Here is a 22,531-nt window from a genome sequence, read left to right as displayed (position 1 = left end):
TCTTTCTCAACATTTTCATAGAAGAGGCTTGCATACTGCTTGACAAGAAGAATTATTTCTGTCTGTGCATTCTTAGAAATTTCATTCCTTCTCCAGCTTTAACACTTGTCATAAGTCTCAGTGAAATCATACAATGTTACTTAACCTGGTATGGTCCAGGTAAGTTTCTGTTAACCAGAGATGGTTAGTCTGTGTAACATTAGCTCACCAGCCTCCTTGTTCTGGGTTGGTGCTACAGGTTATTTGAGTTACAGCTCCTCTGACCTCCGTGGCACTGCCTCATGGCTAGGCATGGCACAGCAATCACTTTGAAAGGAATGACCCCATTTGCTCACAGAGCTTAAGAATTCCCTTTCACAGTAGCATAAAGTTTGAGCTTAATCCTGTAAGTCCTAAAAACCATTTGTCCAGATATAAGTCTGTTTGCAGTTCAACTGAGTAATTGATGAACCAGTTCATCACTTTACCTTTTACCCTCTCCCAGAGATCCATGGGCAGAAGCCCACTACTAAAGCACTGTTCTTTCCTTGCTGCTTTTCTAGGTTCCTCCCTGCCTGCTTCCTTTGCTGCTTGTAACCTTTCATATTTGGCAATCTTCCAGCAGGCAATTCCCCTTTCACAGCTTCTCTGAAATCTCCCTGGAGCAGCCTGCCTACTGCAATATCTTTATAGTGACTGTTTCTAACTGGCTGGCTGTCACAGTGAAGAGGGATTAGCCTGGAGGAGGGAGAAAGAGGCCATAAATGCAACATCTTATTAACACTTTTCTGTCCTGCATTTACTTATGCAAGAGCAAAAGGTGACACTTTTTTATGAAGGCACTTGCATTATACATTTATAATTTCGTGGTCTAACGTGATTTCTTTTGATAGGAAGAACAGCTAGTTCTAGAGATCCAGAAGGATCTGAATCTGTGTGGTTGCACTGGTGGTGACCAGAAGTGTAACAGTTGCCATATTCAAGTACCAGAATGTGCTCACTAGAAGAGGGGAAGAAAACTTGTACAAATCATAATATCATATGATGGTTGGACTTGATGATCCAAGGGATCTTTTCAACCTTAACGATTCTATTATCAGCTGTGTGGCTACTATTGTAGTTTTGATGCATCAAATAGTTTACTGCAACTTTGGGTGTATCACAGAAGCACACTTTTACTGAAGGGAGATAAGGTTCTGTGAACCTAATCTAATGTTTCCATGATAACATCATTATGTTAGCATTAAAAAAATGTCTAAAACCATGAGGTCCTTAGATCAGGTTTCTTCTGTCAAGGTATTGCTTAAATTATTTTGGGATGCTGGTGAACACAACTAGAATGGTCTTACACAGTATATTGAATGGAGTTATTTTGTTCTTTCTGGCATTTAAATAATATGTTAGCACCACAGTATTGAAATACTTTATCTGGTTTCTGTTCCTGCCCTTCAAGTAGTACATACTAGCAAGGTTGCCCTGATGTTTAAAAACAAAGGAAGGTGGTCAGGCCTCCTTATAGTTCTGGAGGGCCTCTTTAATATATATTTACATCCAGCTATTTGTGCATGAAAACACTGGTACCAGTCTACTTGGAAATAATTGTGTGTGCATAACTTTCATAGGAAGGACCAAGACTTAAAGTATAACTGAGTTCTGATGAGAGGGAATTCATGCTCTTATCTTCAGCTGAGTATGCTAGCATGGTCTTCTGACAGTGAGAATGTTGTAGAGAACTGACTGTGGAGTCAGAGGCGCTGGATGGGAGGCGCCTGTGGAGATCACCTAGCCCACCTTTTTTTTCCAGAGTTACCAGGATTAGGTCAAGTTAGCTGTGGATTTGTGCAGTTGTATCTTGAAAACCACCAAAGGTGGAGAGCCTTTTCCCTCTGTGGGTAACCTGTTGCAGTGCTGCATGTTTTTCCTGATGTCCAGCTTGAATGTCCCAAGATGAGTTTCTGGCTGCTGCCCATTATGTCATCTGGCAAGACTGAGTTTGTACCTACCTTCCTGGTAGTGGTTTCCTGCAGTCTCATTATTGCACAGCTAAATGAGCGCAGTTTCTTCAGAAGATGTACCTCAGGACCACAATCATCTTGGTAGCCCACCACTGGACCCTCTCCAGCTTCTCTTCTTTCCTTTTGACCTGGGGGCCTAATCTCCAGTCATGTCATTGAGAAAAATAAAAATAAATGTCAGCTATATTTTTTTCCTCACAAATTTGTTTATGCTTACTTTGCAGTTAGATATGAAGACCTCCTGAGTAAAAAATGAACTGGATAAATTACGCTTATGTGTATCTGCTGAACAGGGCATAAGAGAGAATAACCCCTACTAATTAAGCTGCCTTACTAGAATAAAGAGTATTGTGAGCCTCTCTTTGGTAGTAAGTGTGAAAAGAAGGATCCAAGCTTGAAAGCAGCCAGGCTTCAGATGTGGACAACCTGACTTGATTGCGTATAGACATTATGTGTGGGTAATATTGGTAGAATATAGGTGGTTTTTTCCTCTACCTTTAAGTAGAAACAAATTGGAAGAACACATTGATTTTTGAGGTGAATTAGGTTTTTTGGGGGTAAATTATTACGAAGAAGCTTAAAAATCAGTTTTATTAGAAAAATACCTTCAACAGTTGCAGCCAATACATGCTAATAAAATACTGTCTCAACATTGATCAGTCAAGTAAATATTCTTCCTCATTTTTATTAGTGGATATTTGGGAGACAAGAGTTAAGGAATAATAGAGGGAATGGAAACTTGCACTCATCGCTGTTTAGCAGTTTAATTCTGTTTTGTCTCTTAAATAAGGCTATAGAGTCTCCAAAGGAAGGAAGGAAAGCCAGATGGGTGTGGGAGGAAGTGGAGGATGGGGAAGCAAGGGTAAGCAGGTTGGGGAAGCCTTAAGTTAGGCAGTGTGAAAGCAGCAGCATTTCACATTCCTTAAAGGAAAACGAATGATTTTGTTCCAAAAATCACAACAAACAGTCAAACTGAAAGCTCCTGCTATTTTCTAATCATTACAACACTTGACATTAGACTAAGAAATCAAAATGCATGACAAGGTGAGGCTTTAGATCTTGTGATGATGGATAGTATGTTGCCTCACCATGGATATGAATCTTGGCAGTGCACCAGAATGGCACACACATATCATCTCCTGTTTCCTAAATATATCTCCATTTTCTCAGTCCCTTTTTCTTCTGAAACTGTCTCAGTTCTTTTCCTTCAGGCAGCTTTTTTTTAAAGGAGTACGAGAGCAGTTTCAGAAACGCATGCTTAACCAAAACAGAAGGAAACTTATTTATCTCGAATCTTGTTTCCTGTGCAATCAAAACTAGCATTCTCACACATCATAACACTTGGGACAGAGCAGAACAATTTCTTTCCTAATTGTTATGAAGATTAATATTAAACTCAGTTTTGGACAAATGATGCTGACCCTTTCTAATGTCGTCTGTTTTTTCCAGACCTCTGTATTAGCTTGTTCTAATTGTTTACACAGATCACAAAATTAGTATTATCTCAAGGAACTGGGAATACATGAGAAAATATTATGGTCTTTGGAGTGGGATTGGAGGGGCTGAAGAAAACCTTTATTCAGAAGTAAAGTTATCTAAAGGTATTTTTTAAAAATAGCAATGTATTTTAATATTTCTCTTAAGGCTTAGGAAACCTGTACTTAGAATTTAAACACATTCTTATACAAACAAGGATTCTGATATGTAAAACATTACTTCAGCTTCTGAAATCCTTGTACTGTTTCCCCTTGTGTAGGTTACTTCTAATCAAACCTAAGTATTATGTATAGCTGATATTGGAATTCTCATAGAAGGAAATAAAACCCAGGATTTCTCAATTAGACAATTCATAACAGCCAGGAGGGCATATACGATGGTTCAGGCTGAATGCCTTGTTACCTGAAAGCTTATTTGTCCAGGAAGACTTTCTGCTTAGGAAGATTAACAAGTTCTGTTTGTGGGACTTGATCTGGTCCTGGTTGCGTGACTTTCTACTACAGTTGTCTACTCAGAATAGGAACTGCTATAGCAAGGGAAAATAGTATCCTTCCAATGAGTTTATAAGGCAGGTAGCCTGCCTTAGGGAAGGAGGCAAAATGCAGGGTGATGCTAACTTAGTTTTGAACAGTCATATTTAAGATGTGCTATCTTTTCCAAGAGCATTAGCAATATTTTGAAGCTTTCATCCTTGGTAGAAGTCTGGTTGCAAAGGGGAGGGCTTGCCCTGAAAGTATAATTTATTTTTTTCGGATAGGGGTTGAACAGGGGACACTGACATAGGGAAATGGCCTTTGTACTATGAAATAATAACAGCCATTGTGTTCACTGCTTTTAATACATGAACTTTCCAACAAGCAGCCTATTCTCTTGTTATTTGACTGAGCCTAAATATCTTCAGCTTTACACAATTGTAAATTGGCAAAAATACCAAACATTTTTTCAGTTTGATATGAGAACATTTCCTGTAAAACATGTTTGTCTTCCAATTTAAGAACTTTCAACTTCTGGTGATAATCTGCTGAGAGCTGTGGAATGTGCTTGTCTTTTGAAACTTTCAGACAATAAAACTACTCTATGGGTTTAGTGAGGAAGAAACGGAAAATTAGTATGTCTTTAATATTAGTTTGAGTGGAATTTAACTGAAATATAAAAATGAAGACAGTAGCAGGATAAATATATATTTTTTTAATAACAGAAATAGAGGTCCTGAACCCATATTGTAATCTACAGGCAGACTGTTTCACCCATGCAATACCTGGTATTGTAAGTTATGTCTATACTGTGGAAGACCTGGGAGCATTTTTCAGCTGCTGGGTTCAGAAGCGTAGCTATGGTCACGTTTTTGGGGAACCCGATCTGAATGCTTATCATCTTCCCACCCCAATTTTACCCTTCTTAACACAGCGCACACAGGATTTCTTTCATAAATGTGGCAAGTAAAGGACAGATTTTAGCTGCTGCTTTTAAAAATAGGTTTTACTGTATTTCTGTTGTGTTCGGCAGCACAAAGGTATTTTTTTAATGTCTTGCAGTTCCTCCTCAAACCCTGAGCATACATCAGCATAGTAAAAGGCTTTCCTCCTTCACTCCCATAAATGAAGATGAGGAGTAGCTCTGTTAATATCAGTTACTGTAGTGAAAAGTTACATAGAAAAATGGAAATCAAAATATGTATGTACCCAGATTTCCTTTTTGTTTCATTGTGAATGCTAAGCAAAAGTAGCCTGTTAGAAGAGGCCTAGTATTATGGAATAGCTGGCTTCTTCAGCTTTGATTTATACACCGAAATCACAAGATTTAATAAAATGTGCATGGTTTCCAGTTACTTCATGGTAGTTATTAAATGTTTTACCAAATTCTGGAAATGAGCTTATAAATGTTCATTTGAAGAGTCATGCTTGATTACTAACCAGTGACACTTCTACTGTTTGTGGGTTTTTGGGGGGGTGTCATTCAGCTGCACCCCTCACCCCCTGAATGTCCTGTCCTCTATTTTCTTTCACAGTTTCATTGTAAACTGAAAGCATGGGGAGAAAAGTTAAAGCAACTGCTCTTCTAAGACTTGATAGGATTTTTTTGTTGTTGGGGAGTGCTTGTAAAAAACTATTTTCAACTCGTTAGTCTACAGTCATTACTGGTTTTATAAACAGTGAGGAATGTCCCCATCAAAGGTCAAAGTAAGTAAAAATATGGTGAAGGATCCATAATGCCATATGTGTTGCATACAAGCTAGTAGAAGTACAATAACCTTCTCCATGCAGAACTTAGCATAAGTGAGCTGTCAGGTCTTTTTCCTGTGGCATGATGCTGCCAGTAGTAGTATTCCTTTGGTTGTGTGTCATGCAAACCTTTCTTTTATGTCTATGACAATAAGAAAACTTTCTTCACTAAGAGAAAACAATTTGTTGGATGAACAGAATGTTTTTCAAAAATTATATCCAAAACTGCTAAATAGTGAATAAATTGAGTCAACATGTTGCTAAATATGAAAAGGTCATGGAGAGTTGAAGGGAAAGAGAAAGGAAAGGAAAATTTTTAGGTGGCAATAATGTGACTATTATGTCTTTGTCCCTAAAGAAAAACTTCGTCAAATGGAATTTCTGTGTCTGAACATGTAGAATAGAGTTTTGTGGTTTATAACCTCTTTTCATTAAATGTTTTGAGATAAGGCAGGTACATTTTAGTAAAATGGAGAAGCACATATTGAGGAAAGAAAGCAAAGCTAGACTCCAAATCAAGTCCTGAAATTTGGAGAATAACTGTGCCAATCTCTACTTGAAAGGCTTTTTTATTCCTGATTTTGATTATTCTAGATATTAGGGGTTTTTTTTGTCAAATCTTTTGTATTTATTAGTGAGTATCCACATCTAAAGAGGCACAGGCTAGAAAAGCTTGCCTGTATTTGAGGTCTAGTATTTAATCCTAAACCATGTTCTGTACCCTTAATTTTAATAATCTTATGGTTCTACCAAAATGAACGATTTATACGGATAGAAAACTGGTTGCATATGTGATGTTGGTCCAGAGACTGTTACAAAGAACTCTTCCATGTGCCTCAGGTTAATCTTTGCTGTTCTGAGGATGCGTCTCTCTCTTATTTTAAATCTCTGCTGAATTTCCCTTCTCAGGGCAGGGCTTGCGACTCAGCCTGGTTAAACCTGATTAATGCATCATATTGTCAGAGGCGGTGTTGGAGCTTGCTATAAACCTGCAGGCATCTAGAAGTTATGGGTGGGTTTCTTTTGTTAATGAATTCCAGTCATCTGGAACAGAACCTATCTATACAGGCTAGGCCAAAATTTAATGAAGCTGACATCTTGCTACCCTCAAAGTTTGGCTGATATTTCATTTCTGAAGATCAGCTGGGGACTGGGAAGGGGGTGATTACTGGCATGTTTAATTAACCATAGATCCCCCACACTTGGCAAAAGGACCTACCCTAAACACTCCCTCTTTATTGAAGTTGGAGATTGATGGAGAATCTTTGGCCTGTCATTCAGGTGACAAGCAAACTACAAGTGACTAACATGAAGAAAACATCTCCCACTGTTAATTACTTATTTCTAAGTAACTTGGGGGAAAAGCTGTTGTTTATTACCGAACAATTTGCTTTTCATTTAAATTCATCTGTGCCCTTCATAATTTTGGAATACAACTTAATGAGATGCAGGATTGACATAGGTCGTGCATGTCTTCAATGAGCAACCTCTTGTTTTCCCTTCCGAGAGCAGAAATTTTAGAAGGTTGAGTTTTGTGTAGCACAGACTGGTAAATCTGATGCCTATATAGTGTGAATTAGTAGAAAAGATAATAAAAATATAATTAGATATGAACTTTTGATTAAATATGATAATTTAGGGAAGAACCAACAGGATCTTTGTGAACGGATGTTGTAGTTCAAAAACCTCTTGGCCCAACTAACAATTTTCTAGAAGAAATATCTATCAGATGCTGTTAAATACCAGATTTTAGTTCAGGAAGTGCCTGAACTGTGAACTGTTGAAAAATACCCTGGTGAAATTACATTATGTGCTTTGTTTTTACTGTCTTCCCTAAGCATCAACTTCTGGACACTGTCAGGAGCAGGGTGCTAGGTTGGACCTTTTGAACTGACTCAGTATGGCCATTCTGATGTTGTTATACTACATTGATAAGTAATCTTTTTAATTAAAAAAAAAAAATCAAAAGACCAATTACAAATGAGATTTTGCTGTACTGTGCTCACCACCTGTACGTTGTGGTCTTTTCTGTTCTTCTATATAGAGGTGAGTAGGTACAGCACAGTAGTTCCAAGTCCTTGCTTGTCTCTGTTGATATGGAGAATCATGTTTAGGAATGCCTGTTGCAGTCTGACCTGTCTTGCAGAAACTTAGTCACCCTTATCACTCTTGACAGATGGTCCTGAACTCATCTACTATGATTACAGTAATGGTCTCTCGGGAAATAAGTATGTTTAACTATAGAGTTCGTGCCTCTCACATAAAATATGGAAATAAAACATCGGAAGACTGACTTTTAACTTCTGCTCTACATATTTCATGCTGTCATAATTAAGGGCAATAAATTTTATGTTTACAAATAAGAGTAATAGAAGTTTCTCTTCTAGGTGTGCCTTGCAATAGCTCATTATTCTCAACCAACGGATCTTCAGCTTCTCTTTGCATTTGAGTATGTTGGGGAAATATATAATAATCCAGGTAAATATGAAAGTATCTTTTTTTTTCCTATTTCATAATATGTAATTTTAGTAAGACTTCTGTGTAGAAGCAGTGGCAAAAAGCATTTGAGGCTTTCTCCAGGGGTAATAAAATTGGCTTGTCCCGCACCCAACCTCTTAATTTCATCATGAATAAATCATTCATTGTGATAGACATTAATGACCAAAATAAAAAAAATGTCTTTTCTGTCTGATACAAAACAAAACTACCTATGTCAGCATGAATACTCATTTTTCTCAATTCACGCTTCGATCCTCCTATTGTATGTCTATATTGGTACTCTAGGTACCTAGCTAATCTCCCATCAGGCAGGCTTGTTCACCTGCCCTTCTTTTGGGAATAAGTTTCTCTTCTGGTGGTATTGCAGGAGGATTTGTGCAACTTGGGACTCCATACCTTCTTTCCTAGAGGCTTACTAGGCAGTTCTTACCACTCAAAACCTCCACCACCCCTGCTGAGTTGGAGCACGCCCTCCCTGCTCAAGGCCAATCTCCAACTGAACCTTGTCAGTTAGGTAAGCCTGAAAAAGATGCCTTTGGAACTTGATTTCTAGTGTAATGCTGTGCGGTCACTGCTTAGTGTTCCCCAGCCAATACACAGCTGAAAACCATCAGTTCTAGCATAACAAGCCTCCAAATAGAGAAAGTGCCATTGATGTAGTTCTGTGGTACTGAAATATTTACTCAGCAGCTGGCATTAGAAACCACTGATCTGCCTGTTACAAGATTTGAATGTTGTGGAATTATGAGTTCAGGCCTTCAAATTTACACAAAAATGCATGTTTTTCATGCAGGTGCCTACATGACTGCCCTGTGCATGCACAAGCATAAGTGTGCATGTGATTATGCTGCACACATAAGTACACATATAATTTCTTACCTGATAAAACTTGGGCAGTTACTAAGGTCTGTGAACAATACAAAGTACTAGGGAGGAAGCCAATTTGCAGATAAAATTACAATAAAATGCTTAAGTGGGGTGTGAACAAAATGTTAGTCTGTCACACAGTTGCCTTTACTCTTCCTTAAAATACCATTTGCTGTATGGAAAAATACCTAGTGGAAGGATTACATAAGGTGGGTAAAAAAATGGTGTTCCTCTGGAGCAGCAAACCAGAATGGCAAAAAGGTAGTTGTTCTGCTATGCTGCAGTTTGCTGGTTGCAAAGTTGGTTTGGGTTGGTCGTTTGTTGTTGTTTTTGTGAACCTTGGTGTTTGTAGCATAGATCTCTGGCTTTGCTCTTACAGTTCCAGCACAGTGTTTTATGACCCTCTGTCCCTGCTAGTCTCAGTAAAGTAAAAATTAAAACATTGTCTTTGTGTTTCTTGAGGAACATAAAGAGCCTGCATTGCTCTGGTGTATATCATTTTTTCCCAGGTTACATTTGATAATTATATATCCTGCCATTGAAGAGTAAAATTATAACATTTTTTTTTTTGGTAATCATCATATTTCCTGTATGCTGTCTTTGAATAACCCTTCATTCTGATTTTAGCCCAGTTTTCTTCTGAAAAATATGAGTAGTCTGAGTACTAGTGCAAAGAATGAAGTTGATAGATACAGAAAGTAGAAACTACACAATCACTGAGATGACAGTAGAGCTGTAACGCTGTATTCTGCTTTGTTTGGGCAGGCACTTACATCTTTACAGACTCTTGCTAAATCTAGGAGCTTTCATGGGGGTGGTAATAGGGTTAAGTCTCAGTTTATTTCACTTTCATCTAAAAATTTACTTCAAGTGTGAAGAAACAAAATGTAGTTTCCTTTGACATAGCTGGCTGCCTTCTTGGCACCTAAAGAATGACCAGCAAAGTGGATTCTTCTGTATTAGTAACAGACTATATGATTATCTTGGTCCCTAGCCACAAAATGGTAGGCCATCTTTTTATGAAGATATAAAAATATATATAAAAAGTATTTATTTTTTAACATGGCCTTCAATTTATTTTATTTGCTGTCATACAGCAAATCAAATACAGCAGTCATTTAAAGCTGTTGAAATTATATAATTTGTATTTTGCTTTCTTCATAAGGTACCTAATTAAAGGGTGGCCTATAAAGGGTTCATGTTTTAAAAACATCACTAACTTTGCATGTTGAAGAGAGAAATCCTGCAATTGAAGATAACATTTATTGCTGAGTGTTAGTATGTCTTGCTTTGTATCAAGCAGCACAACATCCCAATTTTATGTTGCTCCTCTATTGAAATTGCAGGAAAAAATACATTTACATCTTTGTGTATTGCCAAGCTGTCATTAGATCACTGATCAGTTGTAATACAAAAATAGGTAACGTTACTCCTGATACCAGCAGCTCAGTCTTGCAATTAGGCTGGTGAGGAGTTTTGATTTTTTTTTTTCTTTTTTTTAAAATGTGCATTGATGAATTTTCTACTCCTAGCAAAGAAGGTGAATGGAATAGACCCAGGAGGTGGTGGTGGTGGCATCAGCAGTGCCAGTGGTCAGCAGACACCTTTGTTTGAAACCTACTCTGATTGGGATAGAGAAATCAAAAGGACAGGTGCATCAGAGTGGAGAGTTTGTTCAGTCAATGAAGGTTATATGATATCTACTTGGTAAGTTTCTCTTATAATGTAAGTAGAAGAAAACAAGGCAATTATGCTGTCTTTTCCTGTCTCTTCTACCAAAGGCTCCATCCTATCTAACTGTGCATTTTACCTCTTAAATGTGCCACTCTCTGGAGAGACCCTCAGTTGAAAGATCCTGAAGTGGTGTCATTAAAGGAAATGTCATATTTTGGCACCTGTTGCTTTCATGCTTTTCGTGAAACGTGCATGCTTCTAAACAAATACATCTGAGCTGTACCAATGTTATGTAAGATAATGCAGTTGTACAGGACAACCAGTTAGCACTGCAGTATTAGGGGGCAGTGCATTACTAACAGAGTTGGTAAGACAGCATTGCAATAAGGGAAAGCTGGTAAAATACATAGGGAAAAGTAACCTTTTGTATCATACTTTTTCCCCAAGCCTTCCAGAATATTTTGTGGTTCCATCTTCCTTAGCAGATCAAGACCTTAAGCTATACTCCTACTCTTTTATTGGGAGACGAATGCCAGTAAGTGTAGTCTTTATTCTGTTACTGTTCTTGATCATTGTATACTATTAATCTTAAAGATATGTATGCCAATTAACACAGTGTTGTGTGTAGCATTAAGAAAAAGAATTTCTGTGGAATAACACTAACCTGCATTTTTTGTGTGGTGTTTTTTTTCTTCCCCTGTCAGTTATGGTCCTGGAATCACCCTAATGGGAGTGCCCTTGTAAGAATGGCCAACATTAAAGATGTACTGCAGCAAAGAAGAATAGATCAAAGGTAAATGATTAGTTTTGTTCTTTAATTAGACACATAGGATAATGCAAGAGGTGACTGTGTAACATACAGCAGCAACTGGTAATTGAGAGGGTACTTGCTTCATAATGTTGTAGTACAATAGCTTTTAAGAAACTATTCTCTGAATATAGTTCTGGCACAATTTCTATTCAAGGTCTACTTCCATTTCAAATACTGAATACTTTTCAAATTTTAATGCATGTTGATTTTTTTTTAGGCAGCTAGTCATTCAGATTACAGAATTTATTGATAAAAGAATCAGACTTAATCTTTTCTATTGATGTTACTGTAATACAACTTACCTTGGTGGAGATTTTCTTACCTGCTTCAGCAAGACACAGTAAAAGTTACTGTATTTGTGGCATCGAGAAATACAGTTCTATAGGTATAGATATAGTGCCAGAATAGCCATGGTATTTCTGTGAAATACTTGTGATTCGCTGTCCTTGATGAAAGATGAAGGCATTCAGAACCTTGTGTAAGTAGTTTACTAGCTTGATATTTTTTGTTGTAGGGTGACTTTTTGTAGTAGTACAAACACTTGCATTGTGTGTGTGAGGCTGGAGCTCCGAGTTTTATTTAAAACCCTGTCAGATTTCCTGGCTTTATAAACTTTATGTATGTTCTGTTATTTAGCATGGAAAAGTCTTATTAAAAATTGTGGAAAATTAAGAATTGAGTAGAGCTATTTAACCTTAAGTCAGCCTCAGATTTTCATTTCTCAAATGTGTTGTTTTAATGATCCAGCATTGCCATTATTTGTTTTGTAACTAGCAGATACCAAAAATATTTGTGGCAATAGCTTTGTGGCAGAGTTTATATTCTCCTGAACATAAACTGAAAACTTTTTTTAAAAATAAGGTGCATATTTTATCTGGGTTTAGTTGTTTGCGGTAAAAGACTGTGGCATGTTTCTTGGCAGACTGTTTCCCTCCTCTCCAGTAATAAAAGGGCTAATTCTTTTTCTTTCTTAGGATTTGTAATGCAGTAACTCGAAGCCATCCCCTAAGAAGTGATGTTTACAAATCTGATCTGGACAAGTGTCTCCCCAACATCCAGGAAATCCAGGCTGCACATATCAAACTCAAACAGCTGTGTGTTAATGGTATGCTGGACTGTCCTTTCATGGTGGTTCTTTTCTTGAAATACAACAAATTCTAATAGAGCTGGCTAATATGAACAGTTATTTGAAGTTGTTCTGCAATGTAATTACTTTCCTTGTTGCAGAGCCTTTTGAAGAATCTGAAGAGAAGTGGCTATCCTCACTGGAAAATACTCGCTGGTTAGAGTATATTAGGTTTGTACCATTAATAAAATGATGGTTAATGAGATGTGAAAAAGGTTCATCAGTGTAAATAAGCAGTGAAACCAGTTCAAGGATTCTCCATTTTAATATATGAGTTAAGAAAATATAGATACCCCAAATATTTCTTCCTTCTAGAGTGTTGATATGTTATATTAACTGTTGTATTGTTTCCTTTTCCTGTCTAGATCATTTCTTAAGCATTCTGCTGAGCTTGTATATACAATGGAGTGTAAGCATGTTTCTGTAATTCTACAAGGTAATACAACCATATAGCATGCTAGAAATCTTACCATTAGTGTGATAGTGCAGATAAACACATTTAGATAAAATCAACTGTAATCCTCATACGTCAACCACACTGCTTCTAAATATTTTAGGCATATGAGGAACTAGAAAGGAAAAGAACTTTGTTATGTGTCTCAACTGTAGTATAGTCAATAGCATCAAAGGAATATTTCACTTTGAGTCTTTGTGGGTTTTATTCTGATAATGATATGATAGAATCAAAACTTTAGGGTGAACTTTTGTACTGAGTTAATTGGGCTAATTAACACAGTAATAAGGCTAATATTCCTTATTTAAGCAATATTGGTTTTATTCAAAGGTCCTATATACAAAAGTGTTTCACTAACATTGGCTGCTCTTGCATAGGTGCAAACAGATATTCCAGGAAAAAAAGACACTGAAAAACTTGCTCATATCGAGATCATAAATTTTGTAATTTCTGTAATTTTTAGAAGACCAGTTCAGCTGGTATATCCCCCTCTCCCCATGTAATGGCCTTCCAAAAATTGATTCAGGGTGGAAAATATGTTGAAAATTTCCAGCAACATGAACACCCTCCTTGTCAGCACATCTTGGCTTAAATACCAGGCGTTTGGGTGGGTATTTCGTTCTTAATGAATGCAGTGTTGTGATGGATACTGCAGGAACCTTTTCTATAGTATCAGTCTCAGTTTAAAAATAAAGGTGTTTTTTTCTTCTAGTTTTTTTTTAAACTCTGAGAACTATTACAGCAGCAAAAAACATGTTTTAAAAGAAATTAAAGAACACCACCAGACCTAGTTGTCACTTTTTGCTCTTTGAGATCTAGTTCTATATATGTGCATATATACCTTGTGCATTTCATACATTCTATATGTTATTCACAGAGGAAGAAGGACGGGACCTGAGCTGTCTTGCTGCTTCTCTCATTCAAGTCATGCTGGATCCCTATTTTCGAACAATTGTTGGATTTCAAAGCTTAATACAGAAGGAATGGGTGATGGCGGGATATCAGTTTTTAGACAGGTGTAACCACTTAAAAAGATCTGATAAAGAGGTAAAAGTGTATTGTATTTGTATGTGATAACGGTATCTGGTTAATATCATCCTGAACATTTATTAAAACAGAACTCTAAAAGTAAAAACTTTTTTTAATTCATTCAAATCTGGTGAAGTTAATGTCAGAGAAAATATGTCTTTGTCCAGGATAGAGATATATTTATCCTCTGTAGCCATGTGAGAATCAGTGAAACACCAGTTGCTGGGTTTTTATGGTGCTTCAGTGTTACACCTGACAAGGTCCCGCTCTTAAAAATGCTAGCACAGCCCACGTTTTGAATTGAAACGGAAGGGGATTAAGAGTGGCTTTGGAGGGGGTTGGGTGTTTTACCAAGGGTATCTGGTTTTGCCCTGATTTTTTGGAATGCAGTCATACCAGTATGCAGTACTTTTCAAAGTATTGAGCTGTCAGAGAAGCACTGCAGCTTTATGAACTGATACACAGGTGCCAAACAGATTACTAGAGGGTAGCACAGTGCGTGATTTTCAGTATTTCCAGCTAATCTTATTTGGCCTCTTCATTGCAAAGGAGAGACTTGTAATTGCAGTTGGCAAAATAGAGGGCCCTAGGTTAGCAGCCTTTTTCAGGGACAATGCCCAAGAGTAATAGAAAAGCAATATTCCCAGGGAGTGGAGCCAACAGATAAACTGAGGACTCTAAGCAGAGCAAATGCATGAAGGGATAAAGAAACCAAGGGGGAAACAATGAGAAAGCACATACTTTGAGCCTGGGAAAGGACATACAGAACAGTGAAACTGGGAAGAGGAAAATATATCTAAAGCTTTATATAAATGATAATTAATACTTTTGGGCCACTGTGGAAGGAGCTAGAAAGTGTAGTGAGAAGGTAATGTGGCTGCATGATAAGCTCTCCAGTCATTTTAAACAAGAAGGAAGTGTATAATTGTGAAAACAAGGTCACGTAGTAAGGAGGGCTCAAATAAGCACTAATTTGGAAATTATGAGGGACATACAAGATGGCAGAAAGCATTTTTGCAGCAACGTGAGCAGGAAAAAATTGATTGGTTTCTTCCAGAGAAGGGAAAGCTGTGGCAAGGTAACACTGAGAAAGCCGGTTGACATAGTTGCTTGGGAAAGTGGCTAAACAGGAATACAGGCTATTACAGTTGCATGAAATCATAAAAAACACAATACTCCCAATAGTTTACCCTGTTGAGGAATGTACCAGAGGTACAGCTAAAGCACTAACTGCAAAGAAATTGGTATGACTTAGGAAAAGCTTATGTTAAACCTAATAATTTTCTGTTTATTTTCCCAGTCTCCTTTGTTCTTGATGTTTCTTGACTGTGTTTGGCAGCTGCTAGAACAATACCCAGCAGCCTTCGAGTTTTCTGAAATGTACTTGACCATACTGTACGACAGTGCACGTATCTCATTGTTTGGCACTTTTCTTTTCAATTGTCCTCATCAGCGAGTAAAGGAAAGCACTGTGAGTATGAAGTGTTACACCTATTTTTCCAATAAGAGACTTCAGCCTGCCATTCTGGAAATAACATAATCTCAATTAAATGGCATTCCTTTCTATGTTTCAAAATGTCACGCTCTCTTCAGGGCAAAATATTCAGCTCCCCAGATGAATATGATCAGAATGTCCTTTCAGGTGATTTTTGCATAGATGGTAACTAACTATTCAAGAAGAAAGTCTATTGAATTTCTTTTTTGGTTTCTTTTTTTCTAGAAAAGCTTTGTTATTCTACATTATTATTTATACTTCTCTAGGAAACGGGTTTATATCTGGAACTGATGGAGTAGAATGAAAGGCAATAAAATGAATTTCACACTTCAGGCAAACTTTGAAATCTTGACATAATTGTTTAAATAGTTGGAAAAATTGGAAGAGACTGCGTAAAGTTCAAATAGTAGTGCACAATGAAGGTATTTAGAAAGCTGAACACTTAATTTTGTTTTTGAAAAGCTGGAGCTTATCAGAACTGTGTGTGGAAAACATTTGATGGCTGATAAAAGTAAAACTTACTTTCTTTGTTAAACAAACATTTTCCCTTTAAAGTTGTAGGTAGCTACCTTACAAAGAAGCAGAGCATTGAGGGACCGACTGTTGGTGTTTGGGGGTTTAAGATTCAGCAAAAAAACAATGTAACTGAAAAAGTAATTTTTGCTCAGTAATCATTAGTCCTGCCTCTGCATTGCACAAATTAAAATCAGGGTACAGCTGTTTTCTTCAACAGTGGGCTAGGCTGTCCTACTGCTCTGGTGCTTTGATCTGCAGCCACCTCTAAATTATATCCCTGCTCTTCTTTGCCCAGTGGTTATGCACTGGTTTATAATTAAGTTTTGTGAATAAACCTATTTTCTTTGATTTTTAATATGCCTGAATGTTAACTTCTTGCAGGAATTTGCCATAAGCAAAAATATTCAGCTGGGTGATGAGAAAGGCCTCAAATTTCCTTGTGTTTGGGACTGGTCTCTTCAGTTCACAAGCAGGGATCGCCTGCTCTTTCACAACCCTTTTTATATTGGAAAGAGCGCGCCATGCGTACAAAATGGAGCAGTGAAAACTTTCAAACGCTCAAAGGTAACTCTAGTGATGTCTGTCTGTGAATGGCCTGTTTCTATGCTCAACTATATGGTGTTAATGCTTAAAAACATACAGTTATATAGTGTTACACCCTCAATTTAGCCATAGGAGCGTTAATTCTCTTAGCTTCCCAGCTTAAAGAAACTATTTTCTGTAGAAGTAAAGATGTAAATCGTTGAACCTTGTGTTCCAGGACATTTTCTGATACGTAGGCTGAGCTCTCTGTCAACATTTGCGTTATTTCAGCTATGGAAAAGCGATGACATGCCACTTCTTTTCTCCTGGGGTTGTCAGTTTTTTCAGTAAAAACTAATTCAATCATTCATTGTTTTAGGAAGTCTAGAGAACATACATATTTCTCTTTAAAGGCCACAGGTGGCCATGCTGTTTGCCCTGTGAGCCCTGCAGTAGTGACTCACAAGCTCAGAACTGTTAATAGGTCACATTTCTCCTAGCAGCTCAGGGAAATCTGCTATTCACATGAGCATAAAACTGGAAAATTACCACTATTTATTTTCTGCAGAAAAACTACAGCTCTACATTGCGAGGTGTCCCCCCAGCATTAAAAAATGGAGTCATCAGTGAGCAAGAGTTCCTTCCAAGAAGAAACTCTCTGATACTAAAAGTGAAACCGGACTTTTTACAGCAAACAGAGAGTCAGAATAACAGTATGGAACAGTACTTCAGAGACTGGTTTGCAAAGCCTGTTGATTTGCATGGTGTAATTCTACCCCGTCTCTCTGGAACGCAAATAAAACTGTGGAAACTCTGCTACTTCCGCTGGGTTCCTGAGGCCCAGATTAATCATGGTGGCTTCATCACTGCTTTCCATAAAGTTTCTTTGCTGGCAGATGAAGTAGACATGTTAAACCGGAATCTTCGGCACTACAAAAGCAATTCTTCTTTGCAAGGCAACTGCTCGGAACTGGATCAAAGCAGGATGTACTTCAGAGCAAATGGTTTAAATGACAGCTCTGGGCCCCCAGACTTTCTTTCCTCCTCCTTCCCATTTTCTCCTGTAGGGAACCTATGCAGACGGAGCATTCTGGGAACACCTTTAAGCAAATTTTTAAGTGGTGCCAAAATCTGGCTATCCACTGAGACGCTTGCAAATGAAGACTAAGATGATGTGATGACAGTTTAAAGGTTTGGAGAGAATACAGCATATAATTTTGTCTTTTCTAAGATAACACTGCTAAATGTGGCATTGAAAGCTGTAATAATTTTTATATACAAACATTACATAAGTTTTGCACAAATATTTAAAAGCAAAGCGAGTCATGCTTCAAATCGCACAATTTTGTCTTCAGTAGTTCTCATGTGCTAGGGCTGCTGTCCCCGATTCCTTTTGTATTTCTGTGGTTTGGCTCATTATGTGATGGAGCATTTCATTAGCTAATCGAAAGGATTGGTGTGGTCATTAATGAGCGTTCTGCTTGAAATATCTTTTTTCCCAGATAGTGACTGAAGGGACTCTTGTGCCAAAACAGCTTGGCAAATCGAAGTAGTCAGGTGCAGTGGGCGCAGACCGACAGCTGGAATCTGGGAACAAACTATTTTATCAGATTGCCTCTTCAGGAAGGACATACGTACATACTAATGTTCTGTGACTTGATCACCTTACATGTGTGTTAATACAGTGTGTATCCATGGGGGAGGTTGTTCCCTTTTCTTTCTCTCCCCAAAATGTATTCATAAACAAGTAGTCAGATTTGTGCTCTTTGTCTTGAGCTTCACTTTAGACTCTAGAAGTCAACTTCAGGACAATGCACTGTTAACCTTAAAACATTTACTGTAGATATGGTATTGTAGTAGCTTTAGAAGTGCCTTTAATTGGGAGGAAACAGTAGCAAGATTACTCTAGTGCAGCTGACACCCCCACCCCCAAGTTTTTCCAGCAGATTGTTAGTGTAAGTTCTTGTTCCATCCCCCGCCTCCCCTGCTCCATTTCTGGAAATAATAGAAGAGACAGCAGGTTTTTCCTCCTTTAGGTTAAGCTTGTTTCTAAGTCTCATGAGAGCCTTTTTTACATAAGCACCTCAAATACTCAGCATTATACCCCTGCACGGATCCTGATCCCTGCCGACCCTCTCCTCATCCTGTCCTGCTTTCAGCAGAATTGATACTTAAGCCTTACTGAGTTCCAGGAAGGAGGACATGCTCCAGGTGGCCAAATCCACAAGGGCGGCTAGTGCTGTTGTCATGTGTAAGCAGGTGCTGGAAGAAGAGTGGTTAGTAGTGCCACCTTTTTATGTACATGCAGGTCCACAGGGACAGTGCAATGGAGAAGCACTGCTTGAGGGAATTAAATCCAACAGCCTCCCTCTGCTTAATGCAGCAACTTCCTCTTTGCTCCAAAACCTTTTAAATGATACCTCTGCCCTGGATGCTGTGCTAGAAAAAGCCTCAAGTTTCATAGGGAGAAAAAGCAAGAGAGTAAAATATACTAGGAGGGTGGAGGAGTAGTAATGCGTCATTCTCATAGGTTAAGGCTTTTGTCAACTACCTTGTCTTAACAGCGAGGCTATATTTGATATTAACTGATTTCTGTGTAAAACACGAATGCCATTTAACCTACACTAAACCTCCGTTCAGGTGCTAACAAGTTGAGGCACTGAGGACCTTATATGATAGACCAGAAGCTATTCTCAGTTATGCAGGGGGGAAGCTGTATGATGATGATACACAGCATATTACAGTTAAAAAAAGGGCAGGGAGGGATGGGATTTGGAGCTCTTAATTTGTTTGTAAAACCAAACTGGTCTTCAGCACAGCCTAAATCACAATGTGGGTTTTGGATATCTAAGATTGCTCAAGTATTTATTTTTGAGAATATGCATCTGGAGTGGCCTTAAGGTGTCAGCTTTGTGCTAGAACAGCCCAGCGCATACAGAAGCTTGTTTTCCCCAGGCTAAACCTAACATATAAAGCTGGGGGGGCACTAGGTGTGCTGCTTTCTCATGCTGTGGGTGGTTTGGTGGGAGTAAGGGGACAGTTTCATTGTAAAGGTGGGCCAACAGGGCAGGGGAGAGGGGAGAAGACTTCCTTTTTTTTTTTAACTAACCAAACCCCCAAAAACCTGTTTTTATGCAAAGCAGCTGAGCGTGTCTGTGCATACATGTGCATGTGTGCATCTGCATGTGGACACGCACATCCATGTTCTGACATAATGCCAGATTATTTCTGGTCAACTGTTTGTGAGGAAAAAACATGTATTCACCTCAATTGCCTGATTATGCTGCAAGATGATCTGAGCATGTTAAATGGTCCACAAACTAGTTGTGCGTATTTACAGGCTTGCTGGAGCAGTCATCTAACTGGTTCAATTCATTATTCAAATGTCTGTAGTAGTTCGCTGTTATGATTTTTTTTTATTGGCTTACTGCTTTCCCTGGCCTGATACTTGACATGAAAGACCTCAACCTGTGTGCTTAGTGTCTTTTGGTACCAATTTTTTATTTTGCAAACTACAGTTAAAAATTATAGTGTCTTCTTCTTTTCCTTTAAAGTATAACTTTTTTTGTTTAAAGGTACCAAAAAAAAGTGTAAATAAATTACTCCATACAGGGAGCTGGTGGAATTAAAAAAAAATATTAATGTTTAGGCTAGTATTCTTTAGGGGAAAAATTGGGTACTATATTTAAACAGGATTGTCTTTTGTAAGATTTCATACATTTTTACATTTCACTTCTGAGATGTGTACAGATGCTGCAGATGGTCTTTGTATTTTATATGTATATAGCAAGGAGGGTGGTTACAAATAATATGCCTTTATAATAAACAAAAAAACTGTCTAAATATCTATTTGCCAAACATGTAAGAAGATATTTTACACAGTTCAAAAAGGGGGGATATGCAAGTAGAGGCTGAGGTGGCGATAAGCACGGAGACGGCAAGGTGGGGTACCTCCTGCAGGGAGGAAGGGGAGCTATCCACACTCCCCCAGAAATGTAGACAAGATTCTGCTTTCTTGTGTTCCCACAGGCCTTGCCTTCTGAGGGGTCTGAACAACTGCTGTGTGTGTGTGCTTGCGTGCCTGCATGTGTTGTTTCTTCCTCATAAGTTAAACATCTTAGTTTCTTTAATTTACTTTTGAAAGACAGGTACTAAATGTTAATTTTAAAATATTCTCCACTCTGCACAGTTGCCTTATCAATAGTCAGTAGGGACTGCTCTGAATGTCTTTAATAACTTTCAAAAGCAATTTTGAGGTGTGAGTACATATCTAACTTCTGTGTACAGAATACTGACATACAAGTGTTATATATGTGTGTGTGTATATATGTACACATTTTCAACTTCTAATTTCTGTTCACCATTTAAAACAAGATACTGTTAATGCCATTTTGGTGTTGCAAGAGTAGTAAAATTACCAAGATTACTGTCTTTTTTTTGTCTCTTTCTAGAAAATGTGCACTATTTTGGCTGTTACTGGCTGTTTATATCACGACTTTTGTACTATACTGTAAACCACATGGGAGGGAAATACAAAATGCTGGTTGATGTGGTTAAGGCCGTACCTCCAGTGTCATTAACTACTGTGAGGTAGAGTTTATTGTAGACTTAGTGATCGTGGTACAACTTTATTCACCATTTACTACCACTTATCAAAGAAATTTATTTCATTCCAGAAATGAATGTGTTTGTGTGTATATGAATACCCAGGCCTTGCACATCTTCCACTTTGATATTAACTGCCCTGTATTTTTAATGGAAATGTAGCAAGTGGGGCAAAGGTTTTGGCTTGCTCTCAGACGGAAAGACATTAAAACCAAAACATTTCTAACATATATTTAAGCAAAGGATGAAATTTTGCATTTGCCTCTAACATGAGACAGACATCTGTACCTCAAATTGCTCTAGGCAGTAGGTTTCTAACGCTGTTGATGTGATGGTTTAGAGTTCAGTATTTCAACTGAAAGTAAAACCTTTGTGCCTGATAATGATTTATTGAGCAAAGTAGCAGTGCCAAGAAGATTATAAACTCCTGATGCTGAGTTGTGAAGTAAATTAGACTAAATAAAAGTTAATACCTTTCCACAGCAAACTTCAGGTCGTTTTCTTTCACTTCCTCAAACAAAAACACACACAGACACACAGACACACACACAGACACACACACAGACACACACACAGACACACACACAGACACACACACACACACACAGACACACACACAGACACACACACAGACACACACAGACACACACACACAGACACACACACACAGACACACACACACAGACACACACACACACACACAGACACACACACACAGAGACACACACACACACAGAGACACACACACACACAGACACACACACAGAGACACACACACACACACACAGACACACACACACAGACACACACACACAGACACACACACACACACACAGACACACACACAGACACACAGACACACACACAGACACACACAGACACACAGACACACACACACACACACACACACACACACACACACAGAGTGATCTTGGTTCTGAACAACTCCTGTCTACTACTGGAAATAGTTCCCCTGTATGCAGAAAATACAGATATTCACAGCAAAAGGAGCTTTTAAATAAATTATCCTTTCCTACAGAGTAGCATATCACAACAGCATTTAAAAAAAGTATGATGTCTTACCCTGTGCCATCATTGACCACCTGTATCTTTTTTTTTATATTAAAGTGAAAATTAAATACAAAGTGGGGACAGTTAGAGAACCACGCTGGTCCTGACAGCCCTGGAAAGCCACTGAACTTGCACCTTGCAAGGAGACT

General features: G+C 38.1%; 1 protein-coding gene across 1 annotated transcript in view; it reads left to right on the top strand.

Moving 5' to 3' along the window:
- The window catches only part of MTMR10 (myotubularin related protein 10), a 40,822-nt gene extending 19,024 nt beyond the window's left edge, over positions 1–21,798 (top strand). Inside the window, exons 6-16 of the mRNA XM_064456597.1 lie at positions 8,101–8,191; positions 10,612–10,786; positions 11,201–11,288; positions 11,458–11,546; positions 12,539–12,669; positions 12,792–12,861; positions 13,056–13,126; positions 14,022–14,191; positions 15,474–15,644; positions 16,566–16,748; positions 17,275–21,798. Coding sequence (XP_064312667.1) covers positions 8,101–8,191; positions 10,612–10,786; positions 11,201–11,288; positions 11,458–11,546; positions 12,539–12,669; positions 12,792–12,861; positions 13,056–13,126; positions 14,022–14,191; positions 15,474–15,644; positions 16,566–16,748; positions 17,275–17,874 — 1,839 coding nt within the window. The 3' untranslated portion in view covers positions 17,875–21,798. The remainder of the gene's footprint in view (positions 1–8,100; positions 8,192–10,611; positions 10,787–11,200; positions 11,289–11,457; positions 11,547–12,538; positions 12,670–12,791; positions 12,862–13,055; positions 13,127–14,021; positions 14,192–15,473; positions 15,645–16,565; positions 16,749–17,274) is intronic.
- The last annotated feature ends 733 nt before the right edge of the window (positions 21,799–22,531 follow it).

This window comes from Phalacrocorax carbo, chromosome 7 (genome assembly GCF_963921805.1).
Source record: "Phalacrocorax carbo chromosome 7, bPhaCar2.1, whole genome shotgun sequence".
Lineage (NCBI taxonomy): Eukaryota > Metazoa > Chordata > Aves > Suliformes > Phalacrocoracidae > Phalacrocorax > Phalacrocorax carbo.
Note: the sequence above shows the minus strand (reverse complement) of the source record. Positions and strands in the feature narration are given on the sequence as shown.